A 22,617-nucleotide genomic window follows, 5' to 3' on the forward strand; every position below is an offset into this window, starting at 1 on the left:
TTATTTTCGACGCCCGTCCGTCACTGCCACTCACTATGCCTGCCGAAGTCACTCGTCCGAGCTCTTCGAGTCGTCGGAGAACGACTGCTTCTCACTGCCATCTTCCATGCCATCAGGCGCGTTGCTGATGGAGCACTTCCTGAACGTTCGTGGAACCATGTCATCAGGCAGCGACTTCCCAGAGAAGGACACCCAGCTCGACACGGTCGTAACCGGCCCGTATAGGTCTTTTTGTTGTCGCCAGCTATCCACTCATTGTACAGTTCCCGGACGAAGTCCGCCACTTTGTTCTCCAACTCGGGCTGCACTGCTTGACGTCCACGGAACGATCGGTTAAGGGTGTTACACGCGCACAGCTTAGCTTTCTGGCTCCGGCAGTACCGCACACTTTTCTCCGAAACACCTAACTGGCGTTGCGCCGCCATATTCCCATTCTGCTCGGTGATTCAATCGCCGTCAGCTTAAACGCCGCGGTGAACTGGCGTCGACTGCCGCCACTCATCTCGGAACAGAGACGTACAGAAATGTATGCACGCACGCACAATAGACGAGTAAAAGACGAAAAACTAGAGAAAAGCGAAATCAAATAAAGGCCTGATAGTGCGAGAGAGCAGTCCGACACGAATGGCGATGGTGACGGACTACGCTTGGACATTGTTGCCAGACAACGATTTACATTCTGCCAATGACCGCTATATAAGACGAGGGGTGACTTTTGTGCGGATTTTTTTGGAAAAATACTCGACCTATATTCCGGTTTATACGGTATCATCGGCCCACTGGAGCACCAATTGAAATATGGCCAAATGCATGCCAAGGCCTTTAGTTCATTGCATTCATTTGGCCATGTTACACTTGCTTCAGCAAGTTTCTAAACCCAATGTGGTCCCACTATACTTCAAATACCACAAAGCCATAAGTGCTGGTTGACTGCAGCTTTATTGCCCAACTATGTTCCACAGGCTGTCGAATTTCTGGTGCATATATATCTCGAGTCAGAACTGCAAGACCTGCAAAAACAGTATGGCAATAATTAGGAACTTTCGCAATAGTTGCACATTTTTATAAGTGTATCTAGCATTTCGTCCAGGCAAAACAAACCGCTTTTTGGCAGCACACCTTTAGACCCTAACGAACTACGGTGCGTGAGTATGTCAGTGTGTACGGAACACTCCGAAAGCTAGACATTCCATTCGATTACATCTGGATGAAACATTACCTTCGGCACTTCATTTCATCTGTACAAAACGCTATATGCACAGTCGTTAATCGGAACACAAAGTGCTACATGCATTTGTACTCAGTTCACACATGGTTGCATCGATAGTAGCTTTTCCAAAAATGAAAGCGCCGCTTGTTGACCTGCTCTGCTATTTTTAATAAAAAAAAATTATCAGGAAAGAAAAAGCTTCTACAGATTCACAGTAAAAAGAAATGTATGCATACCCTTAAATTCAAAAATCCGAGCTGCGTAATGCGTGCACGTTGGTCACCTCGCCGTGCGTGAAGACAAGAATCCTTGAATACGAGCGACGTCGATGGTGTCTTTACGTTCTAATGCTCCACAGATGATGTCCTCGAACCTTAAAACTAACAAATACAATGTGTGGCACTAAAATTCAAGAACACGGTGGCCGGCCGCTGAGATGAACGCCCGTGCCGGGGATCGTGCCGAAGCGCCGGGCATGGAAGAAGCCATTTTGCTTTGTCTTGCATACGAAACCTCCGCCAGGTTCATATTGTCAGAGAAGCATTATTGAGCAGTTTTAATTAATGTATTTCACCTTAAAATTATGATGCAATTTTAAAATGGGGGTTTAATTATTTTGGTGTTAATTTTGATTTTGTAGGCTTTACTTTCTGCAGACATATGAAGTACGACACCCATCCTAAGAATCGGCCGTTGAATCGGCATCCAGACCAAATATGGCCGCTCCGCGGCACACAGCGAGATTAGAAAAATTAGAGGCGATGGTTATGAAGGCAAGAGCTGATGCTCGCGAAAAAATATATAACTACTGTAGGCACAGAATCATACGCACGGCGTTCTTGCTTGTCGCAAGCATTGCGGGCATCCAGCATGCGCTGGCGGCTGCAACTCGTTGCTACCAGGAAATTTTTAAGCTCTACAGGGACATTATTTTTGAGGTGTGCTAAATGCAAAATGCTTGCAGGGCTGGAGATTAATTTTGACCACCGGTGGTCTGTACCGTGCGCTGCACCACGAGATCGACACACAGGCGGTTTTACCTTTCGCCTCGATCTGGAAAGCAACCGCTGCGGCCGGGATCGCACCCCCGTCCTTGGGCTTAGCAGCACACCACCTAAAAAAGCTAACAGCTCTACTTTTTATTAGTGCCTGTAAACCAATAGCACCGGACAATGTATTTAACCAATAGATATCCCCTATTGGTCTATTAGGCTGATACAACCAATAGTTATTGGTCCCACCACGGAGCAAGATAAACAGGAGCACCGACTTCGCTCTCTCCTGCGGGCTCTTAATGTCCACCACTCGCGGAGCGCAATGTAGATGGCGCAGCGAATGGTCCGGCGGCTAAGCAGCCGGCGTTCCCCGTGCGCCGGCAGGTGCGTTGTCGGAACGCATTCCGTCGGCTTTTGTCGTCTGCTTCGGCGACGGTAGTTTTGGGCACAGAGTGCTTTGGGCCTGCGTTGGCGCCGCTTCGCGTTCATTGCGCTCCTCCTTCGCACGGCTTGATTAATTTGTTCAACAGCACCTTCTGGGTAACCCGAACCCGAAGGAATTGAGTGGTCGTACGGCACGGCAAAGATGCGTTAAGGATTGGTTTGCATGGCGGGAAAACAAAATGTAGGGCGCACATATAGACATATGGCTGCTATACAAACACTACCCTTGCACAGTGCTTGCCGAAAATGTGACTCCGTTTGTAAATTTGTTACCACCAATTCGGGTGTGTTTTAACAGGTTTTACAAAAGGCGAAAGGAGCAACTGGTTCCGATCACTAGCGATTATAAAAGTTGCCTCAGCTTTCTCGCCGTTCTCCAACTTACGTTCAAAACAGTGTGCCTAGAACACGGACCGGCACTCACACGCTCATCAGAAAATAACAGAAACGCGATAACATCACCCGCGACTGCCCGCGACGTAGCAATCTGCTCAAGATCGAGGCCCTGACAGTGCGGTCGTTTCACAAGCCTTCATTTCGCGATATTTGAATTCGTCCGGACCCTATATCTCTGTGGTGATGACTCGCCAAAAGAAAAGGTTTGACAAGCCGGTTGTTTTGCTGGTCAGCCGCTTAAAGAAAAAAAAAAAACGCCAGGAACTCTCGTAGGCCCAAAATTGCAGCCATACAAATCGTAGCATTTTATTTGGAGTCCACGGCGTTATCGACGAGATAACACGACCGTAGAGCGACAGTGAACATCGGGCGGTAAGTTGCGGTATGGGTTACAATGAAGGTTGCGTTTGATATTCTTGGGTGCCTTATCAAGATGGCAGTGTTTTTGTACACTTATTACAAAAAGGGCAGCCGTCCAATTCAGTCATTGGCACAGACATGTGTGTCTCATTGCCGTTTGCCGATGGAGACTCCGGGCGACCCTTGTAAGCATTGTTCGTGCGCAGAAGCGGCATAAATAATTAAGCAGGCGGCCGGAGAGCGGGCCAACAACAGAGGGTAATTTTTGCGCTGCATCGGTTTGTCGTAAGCAGAATCACGCTAGACTGCATGTTGTGGCGTTTCATATTACTCTTGCTCATTCTTTGGTGATTCTAAAGTCGTCGTCGTTCAGTCGCGTCTTACATCTGCGGGGTTAGTACAATATTTTTAGCGGATCTTCATAATGTCAGAATAAACACCCCCCGATAGGGAATAAGCGATCGCCATGTATGTGGTGGCGTGCGATTATCTGCGCCGTCTATTCCGGCTGCGCACAGGTGTTTAAATTCCGCGCGTGCAGGCATTCCTCCTGCATAGTAGGACTGGCATACGACAGGCGTCGTTGCGAAAGAAATGACGCCTCTGGGGAGAGCCAAGAAGGGAAGAGCCATGTACAGAGGCACAGCGACGAGAGGGCAAACGAAGGAGGAAGAGAGCAAAGGGAAAGCTGGGCGGCCGGCGGCGCTTGGACATTATCGGCCCGAGCAAAAGAATTTTTCTGGGCCACAGTCGGCGCTCCTCTTTATATCTTGCTCCGTGGGTCCCACTATCCCAATAGCTATTGGTCCCACTACTGGTCCCATTGGGACCAATAGAACCAATAGGGATTGGTCTATTGGACCAGCACCCGCCGCGGTGGCTCAGTGGCTAAGGCGTTGCGCTGCTGAGCACGAGGTCGCGGGTTCGATTCCCGGCCGCGGCGGCCGCTTTTCTGATGGAGGCGAAAAGCAAAAACGCCCGTGTGTTCGAGATTTCGGCGCACGTTAAAGATCCCCAGGTGGTCAAAATTAATCCGGAGCCCTCCACTACGGCGCGCCTCATCGCCTGCGTTGCGTCGGCGCGTTAAACCCCATAATCAATCAATCAATCATCTATTGGACCAGCACATGTCACTCTATTGGACCAATAGATTTTGTATTGGTCCTATAGATAGTCAAATAGAACCAATAGCCTGACCTATAGGACCAATACGTTATTTCTATTGGACCGATACAAATTTCTATTGGAATTTTTGCTAGGGAACCGTATTGTTGGTGGTGCGTAACAGGGATTGGCTACTAATTCAATGATGAAAAGGGGAATCACTAGGTGACATTGAACAGGTGACCCATGGATAGTGAAACTTGCATTTTAGACAATCTCGATGATGCAAATTTCTTGGTGTGGCAAAAAATAGTCGTGTCATCTAAAATTCGTATTAACAGAAGCGCCCTAAAGGAGGACTAATATCCAAAGAAAATACGTATTCACTTTTTCCACTTCTATCTGCAAACGTCTGTGTTACTTTCTGTGTTTTTTTCTTACCTTGAAATTGCCAAGCATGCGTTCTGAAAGGTGTAGAACAAATGCAACAATTTCTTCAGTTAATGAACTATGCACACATTAAATTGTCTTTGCTATGCGAGTTCTTTCTTCGAATAGGTTTTCCTTTTTTCTTTCTTTCCATTCCAATACCAGCAGTTGCCAGACTAGTTCAGACAGGAAGAAAGGTAGTGGGGATGTGTGCAGTGCCCTACTGTAGGCATCCACTACTGGAGAGAGGTCCATATGGCGGGCTTTTTTTTTTCGTGATGATGTATCTCACGTGGCCTTGTAGACCACATATGAAGGCAGGCTGATACACTAAATGTCTTTGATTGTTCGGAGGTACTTGAAGCGCTGTTCAGTTTGTTGCTGGAATGAGCCATAATTTTGTGGAGTGCGAGGTTTGAGCCACTGCTTGCTTGCGGCCTTGCTTGCTGCGCAGCTGGTTACGAGGGAAGCCGTTGCGAGACCGACGTGGACGAGTGCCTGCTCGAGGGTGCTTGCGAAAGCGGCACGTGCATTGACCAGCCGGGATCGTACGAGTGCATCTGCCCCGAGGGCCTGTTTGGCCGCCGCTGTGAACACAATGACAGCTGCCACCTGGAGGAGCCGTGCCGCAATGGGGCGCCCTGCACGCCACTTGCGGAGGGACGCTTCTTCTGCAACTGCACTCCGGGCTACCACGGGCTCACTTGCGCACTCCTGGTCAGTAGGCAGGTGCTGCACCTGGCATCAGGTTGCAGGGCACCGTTTCCCCTTTATATCTCTCAAGGAATGCGGGAGGCAAGAAACGAATTGGTCTTAATCTGTGACTTATCACACTCGGCAGTCACGGCTGTTTGATAAACTAGGAAATAGCCTGGATGATTGTCCACACTCAATTCATGATGTTATGAATAGCCAATTGGCAGGGCACCTATTGCTAATCCCAAGATATAAAAACATCACTAGATGTCCTTGCCAGTGTATGAAAGGCATCTGGCATCATGCAGTAGGTTATTCTTTGAAATGCTTTATAGAATGCATCACTGCCCTGCTCACAATTGGTGACATATTGGTTACAAGAGATGGACGGATGAAGAGAAAGAAATGTACAGTTGACACTCCCATTGTCAGTTTTTAAGGAAAGAAACTGTCTTTCGTCACTGGGCAGTGCTGTAAAAGGCCAATATTTTAGGTAAAACTGAAACTTTGCAACTTTTATTGTACCTTTGAGTTCCCACTTTCTGATTTCCATAAAGGGGAGCACACGCTCTGCTGTTTGCGTTTAAAAAGTTGGGTGTCTCAAAACAAAATATTTTGTGGAATAAACAAGCAACATAGCATCCCAAAGTTGTCAGTGGACAATTACCGTATAATGTGGAATATAGGTCCAGGCGGAATATAGGTCGACCCCCTTACCTTGTAGCCGAAAATGCAAAAAAAAAAAAAAAAAAAAAAAATCTAGGTACCAACCATTGTTTTATTGAGACTATAACTTGTTTCGTCTCAGATTACTCATTTAAAACTGTCTGAAGTATCGTCGGACGACTGCTTCTGGCTCGCTGTCACCCACACAGCAGGTCGTCCTCGGTGCAGTCCAGGGTATTGCTTATGCAGCACTTCTTAAACACTCACAAGATAATGTCATCGTGAAGCGAGCGCAAAGCATGGGACACTCGTGTGCAGACCGGAGCGACAGCCAGTCTGTGCAGGCAGTCAGCAAACATCTTGGGATATCCATTCGTAGAGACATCGCACGACGCTAGCGGACAAAATTTGCCCCTTTGTACAGCAGCACAGGTGCACAGAGCAGCGCCCATGAAACGAGGCCTTCCGAGCGTTGCATACCGATAGCTGCCCCTTCAGCTAACGCCGCTAGCAACACTTCTTTTGGTGATACCGAACTGGCACAAGGCGGACACGTCAAACCCCCAACTTTCCTTTTAAATGCTGCTGTAAACTGGCACCAAGTGCCTAAACTGATTTTGAGCAAGAAGAAAATTGCACGCACACATTCGCCGGCAGCGAGAGAAGCAACAAAACAAAGATGGCGTCGCGTCCGATTGATGGTGGTGGCGATGGTGCCTTTGGGGTTTGGATGGGCTCGATGGGCCGCCCAGTCGCCAGATGACAACTGCCAGTGACTGCAATATAGGTCGAGGGGTGACTTTTCGGCATATTTTTCTGTAAAAAATCTCGACCTACATTCCGCATTACACGGTACTCTTCAAATGTTTACCTACAAACATGCTATGGACACCCAGCTCTTGGATAGTGCTGATATCAATTTCAGCAGCAATACGCACGAGATCCAGACTTCTGGTGCTAAGAATGCATGCCATGAAAAACTACAAGTGCTGTAACAACCATCACGTTGTCCGTGGCTGTCATTCTGCTCTGAACGTCAAAGAGAACCCTGGCATAAGGCTTCATAACTCGAGACGCACAGCCTTACAGACGAGCATTGCATAGTCCTCCTGTGGCTTCCGTTGTTGCAACGCAGCCTTGTGGCCCGTTTTTGCAGGTGAGCAGTGCCTCGCTGGACAGCACGGACCTGAAGCTGGTGATTGGCCTGACGGTGGCGTGTGTGTTTCTGCTGGCATTCATTGTGGCGGCCACGGTGTTCCTGCGCATGGCCAAGAAGAAGCGTGCCACCCGGGGCACCTACAGCCCCAGCAACCAGGAGATGTTTGGTGCACGCGTCGAGATGAACCCAGTCATGAAGCCTCCGCCAGAGGAGAGGCTCATCTGAGGGGCACAACGAACTCCCGCCAACATTAGTGTGTCAGCGGTGCTGCCACAATTCTCTCCTCCTCACACCTCTGTTCATTCCAACGGCGTTTCTACTTCAAGGCCTCTACCTAGGAACAATGAACGTGCTTTTTTTTTTAAACGACAAAAAAGAAGCCTTGCTTTTTGGGGGGGGGTGCAGCCGTGGTTGCTAAGAGACAGTGACTGTTTTTATTTCACTGCCGTAGCAGCGGCAGTTACCTTTCACCAGTGCCCTTGGGACCAACATTGTGATTGGAGCATCACTGCTGGGCCAAGTGTCAGTGGAGGGGGCTTGGCTACCGATGTGCGACGCTCTTTTCGTGTGAGTGGCAGACAAGGCTGTGTTTTTCCCTCGGCATCCTTCAGGGGCTGCTGCTGCTCTGTGTCACACTTGCTGGAACCTGCTTCCCATCTTTGATGGACCATCAGCTAACCTTTTAGCCGGTTTTCTGCACAAAAAGGGTTTTTTGCTCCTGGGCTGTCGAAGGAAGTACCAGAAAGGTACTGTTATGCGGCACCAAGCCTTTGGGGTGCATTGTTACAGTTTTATTTTTGTCCTCACTGTGTCTGTAGCTAGAAGGAAGTCTGACGGCAAGCAATGTGTTTCCTCTCATTCCGTCCAGCGCACCTGATGTGCGACTCTTGCCAAAGCGCCTTTACAGCATCAGCCTTATATAGATGCTGTCGAATATAATGGTGTGCGATCTGTTTTGTACAAAGTGACCGTAGGTCTAACATTTGTAGGTACTGCTTAACCGAGGACATCGCATCTTTGCTGGTTGTGGTGGGCACACTGTAAAGAACTGCGAGGCTTCAGGCACTGGCAAAAGCCGGAATTTTGGGGGTCAGTAATGTCCCCTGGAAAAGGCTGCTAATTTTGCAGCCAGATCTGAGTGTGGGGTTAATGCCTCGATGCACTTGAATTGTGGATGAGCTGGAAAGAAATTTATCTGGGCATTCACCTTGCACAGTGACCCTAGATTGTCCAAGGTCTATGCCTGTTGAAAGTAATCGTGGTTTGGAGAGGCACCACTGTTGTTTTGTCGTGTCGGGCATGCGGTCGTCTGTCAGAGGAAGAATCTCAGTGAAGTATGGAGGGAAACCTGTAGGGCAGTGGTTCTCAGCCATGGATGTGTCGGGGACTCCTTGTGGACTGGTGGAAGTGATGGGGGACCCTTGCAGCGGAAGGGAGGGAGGGGGGGGTACGTAGGTAAATTAACACAACTGGAGCGTGAAACAGGTGCCTTTTATTGCTACCAAAAACATCAAACAAACGTGCCACATCACTTCATTTTGGACAGTTCATCAATACGTGGCACAGTCGCACTTAAACAGAGTTGCATATCTGCAGCCACATTCAACCTGTTTCGGTATTTGCTTTTCAAGTCACGGCCAGACTAAACTCCAAAAAATGTACAAAAAAAAAAGTGGGTGAGGGTTTTGCGGATCCTAGAAATGGACCCCCATTTGAGAACCACTGCTGTAGGGAAAGCAAGAAGCCTCCAGGCAATCCAGAGACAAAAGGTGCCTCAGCTTGGTGTGTCCGTGGTATGCTTAGGTGGTAGGTACGTTAGCTGTTGGGTAAATGCGCAGGCATGTCCCAGAGGTTGGGTGAGGTTGTGCTGGGTATACAGAGGGAGAGAGGGAATACTGGAACAGTTGAGTAGGTCCAGCCTAAGAGGGTGAAAATGTGGGAAGACAGGTGCAAGAGTGTGCGTAGTAATAATATGCAGGGAAAAAGAAAACGTTTCAAGCCGAGGATGTTGGCTGGAGGTGGAATGAAAAGGGGAAAGGGGGTGTGGAAGGTGCGCAGTAAAACTGGACAGCGGGTTTAGTGAGGCAGTACATAGAGGCAAGGAGGTTAAAAGGAGGCAGAAGGGCCGTGCACAGTGGGACCAAGAAAAAACAGGTAAATGAGGGTGCGCTGAATGGCAGTGTTTCGCTCTTTTTGCGCCGTGTGTCGAGATTTGGGACACTCCACGGTCCATGCCACTTCCCGGTTAGCCTTTACTTCTTATCTTCTGAGTTGTCTACAGTTGCTCCAAGCAGGATGTGACCGCTCGCCAAGTTTGTGGCATTAGGCAGTGGGGTGGCAGTCTTGCTTAGCCATTGCTTTCTTTCCACTGACGGTGAAAGAAACCACGTTTGTGGAGCCAAATGCGCTGCATCTGGCACTTTGCGTTTTGTCCAGTGGCCATCTGTGGGAAGCACAGAAAGAGAGCTTATAGTTTGGCACCTGCTGGGAAGGCACAGCTTAGCATCTTTTTCTTGCAAGGGTTTCTTATCAGCACAGCGTTGCTAAGGAGGGATACATACCTATGTAAGTGAGACAAGTACGTCAAGCCTGGAGGTGGAGTCGCTCAGCCAGTTTGAGGTTATTCCAGGCCATCCGAGTTTATTGCAAAGAAAAAGTGGTAGATACCGAGCATGAGCCCTTTTACTGTAGGCATCACCATAAAGCATCACTATTTTCAATGTCGGAACACTGTATCTCCCTACATAAGGCCATTGCCATCGTTCGGCCTGCCAATTGTGAAGTCACAAATGATGTCTTATCTGGGAGAGGTGGGAGAGGTCACCCTGGCTGCATTCTGCATAGTCTGCAAGACAGGAGGATGGAAGAATGTGCTGTTGTGGCGCTGTAACTTAATTTGATGCTGCAGAGCTTTGCTGGGCCTTTGGTAACCCTCGGATTTATTTTTCCTTGATTAGAAATTCTATGGTAGCATGGATAAAAGCATAGGTCTGTGTTTTGGCTCATAAGTAAGTGTCATCTTCTTGATGAACATTTCACTGGGCAAATTGCAGTGTGCAGCGGTGAGGGGGACGTCCAAGCAAGATTCTGTGTGCTGTCAGTGTTTGCAGCCCAGTTAAGCCAAAGTGCAAAAATATATACCTGTAGCTGTTTTTGTGTTCATCTTTTCTAGGGTTATTTATACTAGACCTCTGAGGAAGCATGCAATGGCTGACAAGATTTTATGTTTCTGGAATTTTTAGGGGGGTTCAAAACTGTGTGCGGTTTGGTCAGTAATGAAGGTCTGCCATCTGTATGGGCTTTTTTGCTGCCTATTTGCTACCTTTTTTGCCATGCTTCACATTTAAGGACCAAGTAGAAGGTGCCTTGCAGCTCCCTTTGTCTCTATTCAGGGAGCCACTTTAATGAGATGTTCGATTCTCTCGTATGTCTAGGATTGCATGTTTTAAGCTCGCTCTTTGCGACGCACATGTGGCAAGACACTTATTTCCATAATGTGCCGCTGAACCTGCCTTTTAGAGTGCAAGAAGACCTGATGCATTTCTCTGCAGTTCAACTCTGTCTTGTAAGCCTTCCGTTCATTCACTTTTTGCACACAAAATTGGTCAGCGTTTCTAGGGTCGCCCACAGCCACCCACCCCTTTTGTTTTGCCAAAGACAGTTGTTGCATTGCAAGCAAACAGATACAGCTGCCCTGGACATTTGCCTGAAGCAACGCTCTGGCCAAATCCATTGCGCGGACAGCATATGCACTAATTCTACATGCTTGTCTCACAAATGGAAAGGTTCTCTTCGACTGAGTGAGTACACTTGTGACGGGTCCCCTCTTGTAGTTATCCTGCTTCAGTAATTATTCAGGGAGGCTGATGCTGTAGCATCGCTATTGTTAATTTTGTTTGTTATTGCAATGCTTGTTCTTGTGCTCGGATCATGGTGCCTGCATTTCAGGAACCCTCTATTAAAGCTTGAAGCTTGCCTAATTTGCCTCAACTGCTGCCGGAAATTTTTAACTGCTCCCCCTTCTGCCACCGCACCACCGCGTGTGTATGTCTGGGGAAACCTCAACGGGTAGCTGCTGCATTTTCTATTTAAAACAGAAAATGCAAAGGAGAAGCAAAACAGACTTGGTAATCCATATTTTGGCTTACTGGTGACATGTGAGATACTGCACGTTACCAACTCGTGCTAACACAACAGCGAAGGCGAGCAACATATATGCATGTCTCACAGCTCCACTGATTACATGGGGTCATTAAACAGATGTGTGAGGATACACTGAGCTCCAAGGCTGTGCATGTGCCTGAATTACTCTCTGCAGTGGAATGCAAGCCCTTACAAACCACATTTAATTTAAAGCTTATCGGTATTCTTGTGCATCAGTATGTACAAACGGGCCTTGGCTTGATCGTATTCCAACGCAAGCATGTCTGGTCGCGTGAAAATGAACTCTGCTGGTGGAGTTTCTCGGATGGTTTGCGAAATACCTTGCCCCGGAAAACAGTGGGCAGTTATTTACTCTATAGTTATACGTTTGTTGAATTTTATTTCTTTTCAGGTGCACCTCCACAACTGTAATGTGCAATTGGAGGTGTAACAATGACTAATTAGTTCTATATTGAGGGACAAATGCAGTGTGTGAATGTTTATGGAGCTTTACTACGGGTGTGATGCATGTATGTGCCTATGAACATGCAAAATGTTGTTCCTGCTGGAAGCAAGGTGTCTTTCTTGCACCTTGCTTCTGGCTTTCTCAGTTTTTCTTTCAGTTTTGTACATTGGCTTTTTTTTTTTTTTTTTTTGGCTATGAGGCAACACTCTTTTGTTTCTGCATACAAAAGACTTAACATAGTGTCCAAGAGCCCGTGAAGTAGAATCCACGATATAGGGTGTGAGAGCTGAGTGCTAAAAAATTAAAATCGCTATAGAACAAGAAGCCCAAACAGTGTTGTACAGAATGGAGTGTGCCTTTGTTTAGAAAACTTAGTACCATTGCAATGGAGAAGATAGCTTCAAGCAAATGTCTTGAAGTTGAATCATCACTTTGCTGTACACAGTGTGTTGTCAGCACCTACAATCTTCTTAGAACACATTATTTCGTGCTGTCCAAGTTTAGGAAAACTGTTGCACAAGTGATCTTTTTTTTTTTTTCTTTTTGCGCACACACTTGTCATTCTTGTATGCACCAACACTGTTGGTGAAAGCTTGTCAGAAAGGTGCTGTGTGCAAAGGCAGATCACGACTGTCACCCCTTGTTTTTGTTGTCGAAGAAAAAGGCCCACCACTTAAAAGCAGTTGTGCAGTATATAAACAAGTGTACATTCCACGTGGATTGCATGTTCTACATAGATATATAATGCATGCATGTGTCCATGTTTGTTGTATTTATTTTTTTTTTTGTTTACAGATGTGTGAATGCCCTATGTGTGTTTTAGTTATTGACGTTTCCACTTTTTTTTACCGGACTCTGACGTAGCATTCGACTGCCAACCAAGTGCCTTGATAAACCTTTAAAGGAACTGCCACCTGTTTTTCCTTGTGTTTGTTTCCTTCGAAGTCTATGTATAAAGCATGTCTTCCAAGTTCATGCTTACCGCTGCATGAGTGCATGGAAACACGTGCTATTGAAGAGTTATTGTAGGGTGAAATCGAGCGTGAAATTTATAGAGTTGGGAATTGTTGGAAGGAACAAGTGAACGCTATTGTGGCCACCATGACGGGTGCAACCAAAAATGTATTGTTCAAAACTTTAACAAATAAATAAGTGAGGATGCCATATTGCTTTGCTTTCTTTGGAAAGCAGGTGCAGCAAGCTTTTGCACTGCTCTTAGAGTTCAACTGTACTTCCTTTCTGCCCTTACCCTCAACATGGGCCCCTCTTTCACCTGATTTCACCTGCCTGCTCACAGCAACAGTTGCTGGAATTTTTGCAGCAGAAGCCTTGTGGCACAATGTTTGAACCTGACACACTGAATGTGGCAGCTAGGCGGGGTGTGCTCACACAAAATGCTTGAAGAAGAACAGCCATGGTCATTCAAACTGTGTGGATAGAGGAGTCTAGAGGCAAAGCAGGTTGTGTTGAAACTGAAAGCCAGTGCTAGAGCTGGTGAGATCATCGCTTCTGCCAGATTGGCACTGCAAATGTAAGTATTCTTACCTCTTTTATTGAGTCTCTTCGTGATGCATAGACATGATTGTCACAAGCATGGCTGTGCCCCCTTAAAAATTAGGAAGCATTCCACTTTGTAAGCTTGGTTAGTGGATGTACTTATATTTATTTTTCTTGTCATTAGGTAAGGCTAGTGATTATGGCCTTGGGATGAAACTTGAAATGACTAGACTTTTCTCTTAGCAGACGGGTTGCCTCTGGCAGCCCAACCTGCCTCCGCACCGCTCGCTGAGCCAGCAGCGGTTGTGGTGGCAACCTCTTCCGTCGGGACCGGTGCCGCTCCCGTCCGTGCCTCCCCATCGTCCAGTGCGTTGGAGGGTGCCATGGACACCACGAGCCCCGCACCGGCTCCTACCGCCATCGCACCGCCCCTGCCACTTCTGGTGCCTCCGACACCGCCGGCGGTGGCGGCTCAAACGAAGGGCCCCCGAAGGGGGGCCAAGTCCGGGGGGCCCGGTTCGACGGGCACACCCAGGACATCGGACGACGAGATGGACGTCGTGCCGTTCTTGCCTGCAACGCAGCGCAAGGAGCGGCCTCCGACGTCCAAGCCTTCAGATAGGCCGCCCAAAAAGCCCAATCCAAGAGTCACAGCCCCGAAAGACGATACATAAACATACACACTCCAGTAGCTCTCACACTAAATAATGGGAAGAGAAAATATTGTTCAATGGAACTGCAGAGGCCTTCTGAATAATCTTGACGACGTGTATGAGATTCTGCATACCAATCAGCCAAGTGTAATGTGTGTTCAGGAAACACATTTGAATTCTAAACGCACAAATTTCTTGAATAGTTACCTGGTATACAGGAAAGACAGGGATGGCTGCACACACTCTTCTGGCGGTGTGGCCATAATCGTCCGGAAATCCTTAGCATGCCACCCTGTCACCTTGAACACTATCCTTGAGGCTGTAGCAATACGCTTAATAATATTTAATAGGTTGATAACGGTATGCTCCATATACATTCCTCCTGATGTTTCACTTACGAGCTCCGACTTTGAGGCGCTGGTTGACCAGCTGCCCGAACCATACATCCTTACAGCCGACCTTAATGCTCACAACTCTCTTTGCGGCTCTTCCAGAACGGATGCCCGAGGTCGCCTGATAGAAAAATTCCTTACATCTTCTGGAGCATGCCTTTTCAACAATAAACAGCCTACATACCATAACATAGGTCACAACACATACTCATTTCTTGACTTGGCTATTGGCTCCGCAGTTCTCTTTCCTCTTGTCGAGTGGGGAGTGGGAACTGACCCATATGGCAGTGACCACTTCCCCACCTCACTCATATACATAGGTAAAGGCCCAAGCAGTCCATCTTCCCATAATAGGTTCAATGAAGCACGAGCTAACTGGAATACATTTACAGAGACATCGAAACTACACCACACATCCATAGGACACCTACACGTTGAAGAAGCTACCCAACTCCTCACGGCGCACATCCTCGACGCCGCCGAAAAGTCCATTCCCCACGCCTCTGGTGCCCCGCGCAACCAGCGGAGGCCGTGGTGGAATGAGGACTATAGGCGGGCGCGAGAGGCCCAGAACAAGGCGTGGGGTGTCCTTCGTCGGTACCCCACGTCGGGTAACCTCATTTTGTTCAAACGGGCCAAGGCGTTAGGGAAACGCGTGCGCCGTGAGGCAAAACGAAAGAGTTGGCGCTCATTCATAACATCCATAAACTCCTACACAGACACGCGGAAAGTATGGACGAGAATACACAAACTCAAAGGACAACAAACACACAGCCTGCCTCTGGTCAGCACAACAGGGGACACACTGGAAGACCAGGCTGACACACTCGCACAACACTTCCAACACGTGTCTAGTTCAGCACACTACACGAACACTTTCTTGAAGTATAAAGCCTCTTGTGAAAAGAAGTCCCTACACGATAACATCAAATCACAGACTTCTTACAACTCCCTGTTTTCACTACATGAGCTGAGGGCTGCTCTGAGCACGTGTAAACCCTCAGCTCCAGGCCCAGACAACATTACATACACAATGATACAACACCTACACGCAGACACACTTGAAGCACTTCTAAAAATATGGCTTTCGGGGCACATTCCACACTCTTGGAGGGAGGCCATTGTAGTGGCTTTCTTGAAGGAGGGAAAGGACCCGTCGTCCCCCTCAAGTTACCGTCCAATAGCCCTGACGAGCTGCCTGTGCAAGATCTTCGAGAAGATGATCAATCGCAGGCTCGTGTACTTCCTCGAGTACAATGGTCTTCTCGAGAGCTGCCAGGCAGGCTTTAGGGTGGGGCGATCGACGAACGATCAACTGGTTGCACTTGACTCATACATCAAAGATGCCTTCGTGCATAAGCAGTACTGCTTAACTGTCTTTTTCGACCTCGAGAAGGCCTACGACACCGCTTGGCGTTATGGGATCCTTAGTGACCTCAGGTCATTCGGTGTTTCGGGTAATATGTTGAACACCCTTGTTAGTTATTTGTCGGAGAGAGCGTTCAGAGTAAGAGTTGGTTGTGCACTTTCAAAGGTTCACGTCCAAGAAAATGGCGTGCCGCAAGGTGGCGTGTTGAGTTGCACTCTCTTTATCGTAAAGATGAACTCTCTGGGAAAGGCACTTCCACCAACAATCTCTTATTCTATGTATGTAGACGACGTGCAAATATCTTTTAAATCATGTAATATGTCAATATGCGAACGTCAAGTCCAGCTTGGTGTCAAGAAGCTTGCCGGCTGGGCAGACAAGAATGGGTTTAAATTGAATCCTGCAAAAAGCTCCTGCGTTGTGTTCTCCAGGAAGCGCGGGGTCCATCCGGTCCCAGACATTACTCTGAATGGCGTGTCGCTTCCTGTGAACAAGGAGCACAAGTTCTTAGGTGTTGTGTTTGACCACAAACTCACATTCATTCCACACATCAAGAAACTTAAACATAAATGTCTGAAAACAATGAATATACTTAAGGTTCTCTCCCATCAATCGTATGGTTCCGACAAAGAACTCCTACTACGGCTCTATACTGCGTTGGTTGGGTCTCGTTTAGACTATGGCAGTGTGGTATATGGGTCGGCGACTAAAACAGCATTGCGAATGCTTGACCCAGTGCTACACTTGGGGCTGCGGCTTGCGTCGGGTGCTTTTCGCACTAGCCCTGCTGAGAGTCTTTATGTCGAGTGTAATAAGTGGAGCCTTGAGAACCAACGAACATACATGGACTTGCTTTATGCTTTTAAGATTTCATCGCTGAATAATCATCCTTTTTATCCTGTCTTTAACGATACATCAACATCTCTGCTCTTTGTAAATCGCCCATCCGTTCCTCTGCCCTTTTCACTTAGAGTGAGAGAGCGAGCCTCGGATCTCAGTGCTTTGTTTTTAGATGTGTACAGGTCATCCTTTTCAAACAGTTTACCGCCTTGGCAAGCTCGCCCTGTGTCGTGCGACCTTTCTTTTATGAGACTTGACAAAAATCGTGTACCACGAGCTGCAATACTGCAGCACTTTCTGGCTTTGCAGTTTAAATACACATGTGCAGAATATTATAGTGACACTTCTAAAACCTCCAGTATGGTGTCGTGCGCTGCTCATGGTCCTAATTTCAATGCAGCGAGAACCATGAACGTGCACACATCAATTTTTTCTGCAGAAGCGTATGGAATTTTACTGATTGTACGACACATACTTGAAAATCATATTCCAAAGTCTATCATCTACACAGATTCCTTGAGTGTCGTTCGCGCACTGTCATCGCATACACCCGCCAAAAACCACATAATTAATCTTGTATTTAACACTATCATGTCTGTGTATGCAAAGAAGCATGAGCTGGTCCTCTGCTGGGTCCCAGGACATGCAGGGATCGCTGGGAACGAGTTGGCAGACGAGAGGGCCGGTGCTGCTGCACTCAGGAACACTGTGGACATTACAACGGTACCCTACACAGACCTCAAGCCACACATAAGACAACACCTGCGCAGAACATGGCAAACACACTGGGACGAACAGACAGACAACAAACTACATGTAATAAAGCCACACTTGGGACGGTACACATCTGACTCACACAACAGACACACGGAAGTCGCCTTGGGTAGGCTGCGGATAGGGCACACCCATGCGACGCACTCGTATCTGCTGACGGGATCTTCTAGACCCCAGTGCGGCCGGTGCGGAGAGGTCCTATCCGTAGTGCACATACTAATCACATGCAAGGCACTTCACACAACACGACACAAACACTTCAGAGAACTCTACAGACAACATATTCCCCTACATCCATCGTTTTTCCTAGGTGATGATGCCATTGTTTCCGTGAAACGTGTGTTTGAGTATTTGTCCGACGTCAAGTTTTTAAACCTCATTTCCTATCATGCATCATGAAATCTGGCCCTATACACCAGCCATGCTCATTGTCGTTTTGTGATTTTACTTTTGCTTTTGCTGATTTTACTTAGTGTTTAAGGTTTCACCCCTATCATCGACAATTGTTTTGGCGCTGTTTGCCCCAGTTGGCCTTGCGCCATAAACATCCTACCATCATCATCATCTTAGCAGACGGGCAAATAATCATTCAATACTATTCCCGCACCAAACACGGACATGGGTGTGACATTAAGTCTGGGTATGCCCCCTGCAAACTCGATAACTTCATCATCTTTGTTTAATAATAGCGAGGATGAAAAAAATGCTTCCCCGACATGTTCTTGAAACTCCCATAGGCGCAGCCACTAGCAGTCATGGTGGGTGCCTCATTTGAGGCCTAGTCCTGAGCTGCTTCCAGGAGGACATGCCAGCGTGGGCTATAACTGTGCGGGCACTATCAAAATCATGGGCCATTTGAAGCATGATATGGACCCCAAAGCTCTTTTAAGTGAAGAAGAATTGAGGGAGCCAGGGTGCACTGTGGTTTTGTTGACGAACCAGAAAAATGCATAGATACACCTATACTGTGAGACATCCCAGGGAAGTGCGCAGTAATGACCTAGGTGTTTGGACTGTATTAACGCTAACGCATCACAACACTTATTCCAGGACCAGCATTATGTCTTCGATGGGGAATTGGGTACAAGACAGGAAGTCCGAGAGCAATAATACGGTTCATGTGTATGGTTCATCTAACTGGTTTTACTCTCACACTGCTTGACCCAAATCTATACATGGATGCTAGAACGTAATTATGGTAAGTTAATAAATTATTCCCAATGCTTTCTTTGATCTGAGGCTGATTGTCTTGTGTTTCCAACGAGTAAACATTTAAAGCTTCATATGCCACCTTCAGAGCTTGGTGGCATGCCCATAGAGTTTCATATTAATATATAGTACTAGTGGGAAATCTGGCGCTGCAATCATGGGCCGTCGTGGGTGCCGCCATTGCTAGACCGTTGCAGTTAGTGATGTTCCTCACATACTTGGCTTGGCTAGCCACAAGGCTTCCTTTTTGTTCCGAAGCCAAAATTACAGGAAAGGGTAAAACCTTATTCTTGTTCATCTTGCATGAAGCTTCTAAATAATCCCTGTCAAATAAATCTTTTTGGAGCTCCAATTGTATAATAACAAAACAAATTTGACTAATCTTCTACAGTAATGTTGTTGCTTTTTTGCGGCTGGAGGCAACTTTCCAGCCTGTTCATGAGCCATGCGAAGGGCAAGTGGAACGTGCCCATTTGGTACGTGACGGTGGTGCCTGATTTCCCTCTAGTATAAATTAGTATGAATCTCTATGGTCCCCACTGCATCAACTGTGACGGGGATCATGCACCCAGCGACCCCAAATGGCCGTCACGCCTTGAAGCGGGTGAAGACCTTGCTGAATGCATGCAGGCTTGTCAAGAACGAGCCACCCATCTTCGCCAATGGCCAAACAAATACCCACCGCCACCTCCATTGGACGACGCCAACTACCCTCAGTTGCAGAACCGCTTCAGCGCACTCCGGAAATCCACCAGCCAAGATTGCTCTCATTCGGCACACCGGTCTTCAAGCAGAGGCCGCAGCAAGGAACGCTCCACACCTCTGCAACAGCGCCTGAAGACTCTCAACAAGGAGCGAGAGGAATCTGTGACTCAACCAACTCCAGCCAAGAGGCGCCTCCTCACTTCAAAGGCCAGAGGCGACAGTTCAACCAGGGTAAGTGACCCATGCCTCCCAGCCCATCACACACACCATTCCCACACGCCATCATACATGGAAATTATTACGCAAACCGAAATGAATCCAATGACTACAGCAACAACACAACCACCCGCGGGAACGGCTATCCCAGCAACCAATCTCGCTCCACCCACTTCTCCACATGTGAATCTCAAGGACATAATACGACAACAGCAACAAGAAATCGAAAATCTCCGGACTCACTATCAGGCCCAAATAGACAGTTTACAGTCTACCATCGTTGCCTTAACGGCTCAGATGAACCGCATGGAACAATTACTCACTAGCCTGACCACCAAACGCCTGTCTCCAGATGAAATGCGATCAGCAACGAAGGTACTTGTCCAAAGCTCAATCACACCGGAAACCAATGACACTGACTATGACCTATATAATCCCCAGCAAGCTCGGAACACACTAATTTGGCAATGGAATTGCCGAAGCTTAAAACGCAAAAAGTCTGACTTCAGATGTCACATACAAAAGGCCGGACAACAGCCTGATATCATCCTCATCCAAGAAGCCCACGGATGTCATACCATCCCGGACTACACCATCTTCAGCAGTCCCACCATCACTCACACCAAACGTCGCACTCAACAGAGCACAACTCCTGTGCTCACCCTAACTTTCATCCACAACAGCATCCCAGCCATCCAGATCGACACCTCTGAATGGAACACCAACACACAGGAAACGGTGGCCATACAATGCCAACCTACGAGTACGATGACACCCCTGACAGTAATTAATACATATTGGAAACCAGGCAGGAACATCGGATCGGTCGATTGGGTCAAAAGAGTGGCACACGACCACAAACATAGCCACCTGGTTGTTGCTGGAGATTTTAATAGCCGCCACACAGCGTGGGGCTATACGGATTCAAGTCCACGAGGCCGCAAACTACAAGAAGTCACCACACAAGCAAAACTGACACTACTTATCCTGACACTACTTATCCTGACACAAAACTGACACTACTTATCCCTTAACGATATCCTGCAACCCACCCGTATTGGAAATAGCGTTGAAAGAAATACGATGCCAGACCTTGCATGGACCAATCAACCCAAGTATGCACAGTGGTACAGCACCCAAGAGAACCTATATCTACTTAGGCCAACGAGATAAAGAAATTAGTTATTATCCACAAAAAACACCGAACCTTTTGTTTGGCGCATGATAGCCTTAGTTGCTTATGTGCCACAAAACACAACACAACAACACAACATCTATTAATATGTCCTTAACACGTGTTTGTTCCCTGACCCACTCCGCTCTCTTCTTGTCCCTTAATCATTTGTCCCTTAAGGGGACGTGCTCCTCCAAACAACTTTTTTTTTAATAATGAAGTTAGGAGGCTGAAATTTTCACAGCTTATAGAGATTGAGCTCCTCTGGTCATATATGTAATCAGATTTTGAATAGCTACTCCGGATAAAATGTTACGCAGCATGACTTTCAGAAAAATGGCTTTTTTGTGCACACTTTTTTTTATAGTAAAAATTTTTTCTGAAACTTTTAAAATAGCCTAGGTGGTTCCTTATGAACTGCAGAGTGCACAAATCTACCTGAAAAAGCCTCATCATCATTTTCCTCACCACGAAAAAAAAATGACTGGTAGTGCGCCTTTTTTCGTTCTGTATATTTTTGTTTTATGACCGTCAGAAATATCTAAGGACACAAATTGCATAATGAACAAGATTTGTGCACTCTACGTGTTATAATGAACATCTGTGCAAAATTTCATCCTGATACGACAACTTTGAGTGGGAAAATAAGTGTGCACAAACTCAGAAAACGGACAAAAACAACAAGCTGAGAAAAACGCAATTGAAAGTTTATTTCTTTGGCAGACTCAGAAATTCTTGCTCGAACAACATGAAACTTGGTGGGGATACAGTCTGAAATGTCCACATTGAGGTACTAAAACTAGAATGCTCCCGCTGCATAAGTTGCACCCTCACGGTTTTTGCTGGGGTAGTCCTTGGTATGGGACCGTTTCACCAGGCTGCGGCAATGGGGCTAGCCTTAGCAGTCAGCTTTGCACACATCTGCCTGATCCTCCGCTGGTCACTTGCATTGCTTAGTCTGACCAGTTCTTCTGAAGGGAAGATTCCCAGTTCTTGAAGAACTTGCTCAAAGCTAGTGTGGCCTCTGTTGAACCACAACCCTGCGAGGGCAGTGGCAGTCTCCACTACAGTGAACTGCAGGTTGTACGATAGCGTCCTGTGCCAGATGCGCAGTGCTGCTTCCGTCTTCATGGCATGGGATGAGCAGTCAACATTTTTTTCACACACAAGAGGCATGAAAGGCTTGCCACACTTCCTCCTCTTGCTCATCAAGCTTTTGGTGGCGGCTACAAGTACAAGTAGTTTGACAGCACCTCAAAATCCAGGCAGAGACCAGTGTCAAGAGAAATGGCAGTGCCAACACTGTTGTGGCTTATGTGTCCTCGTTTCTGCCAAGTACAATCAAACATCACACTGAGGTCAGTCTGACCAGTTTGCAACGCAGTTACTTGCCTTGCTTCAGCATGGTTGTCAGAGACGACTTATGTGGCCGCGGCATTAACTTTCTTGGCAGTGCTGTGGAACGTCTTTTAGTGCAGTGGTTTTGGTAGACCAAGAATGGCACAAAACCTGCACAGCTGATCGTGTCCGATGCCAACCACGCGTGCAGCGAGCACCGCTTTCACATTGACGGCGAAACTATCACGGGGAAAGTTCCGGTTTGCGGCCTCCGCGACCGACGGCGGCAGCGCGCTGCGACGAGTAAACAGAAGAAATCACTCCCGCAGCCACTCCCGCAGGGCACTTCTCGTTTTTGCACTTCAGTTCCAGTACCGATGCG

At 47.4% G+C, this 22,617-nt stretch overlaps 1 protein-coding gene across 1 annotated transcript in view; it reads left to right on the plus strand.

Moving 5' to 3' along the window:
• Positions 1 to 13,234, plus strand: part of LOC144175666 (protein crumbs-like) — a gene marked incomplete in the record, with an annotated part of 234,490 nt that extends 221,256 nt beyond the window's left edge. The window contains 2 exon segments of the mRNA XM_077704712.1: positions 5,393 to 5,655; positions 7,457 to 13,234. Of these exon segments, the coding sequence (XP_077560838.1) occupies positions 5,393 to 5,655; positions 7,457 to 7,684 (491 nt within the window).
• Between the last annotated feature and the right edge of the window lie 9,383 nt (positions 13,235 to 22,617).

Source organism: Haemaphysalis longicornis, unplaced genomic scaffold (assembly GCF_048455015.1).
Source record: "Haemaphysalis longicornis isolate Haplotype H1 unplaced genomic scaffold, Haemaphysalis longicornis Haplotype H1 scaffold_1, whole genome shotgun sequence".
NCBI classification, from domain to species: domain Eukaryota; kingdom Metazoa; phylum Arthropoda; class Arachnida; order Ixodida; family Ixodidae; genus Haemaphysalis; species Haemaphysalis longicornis.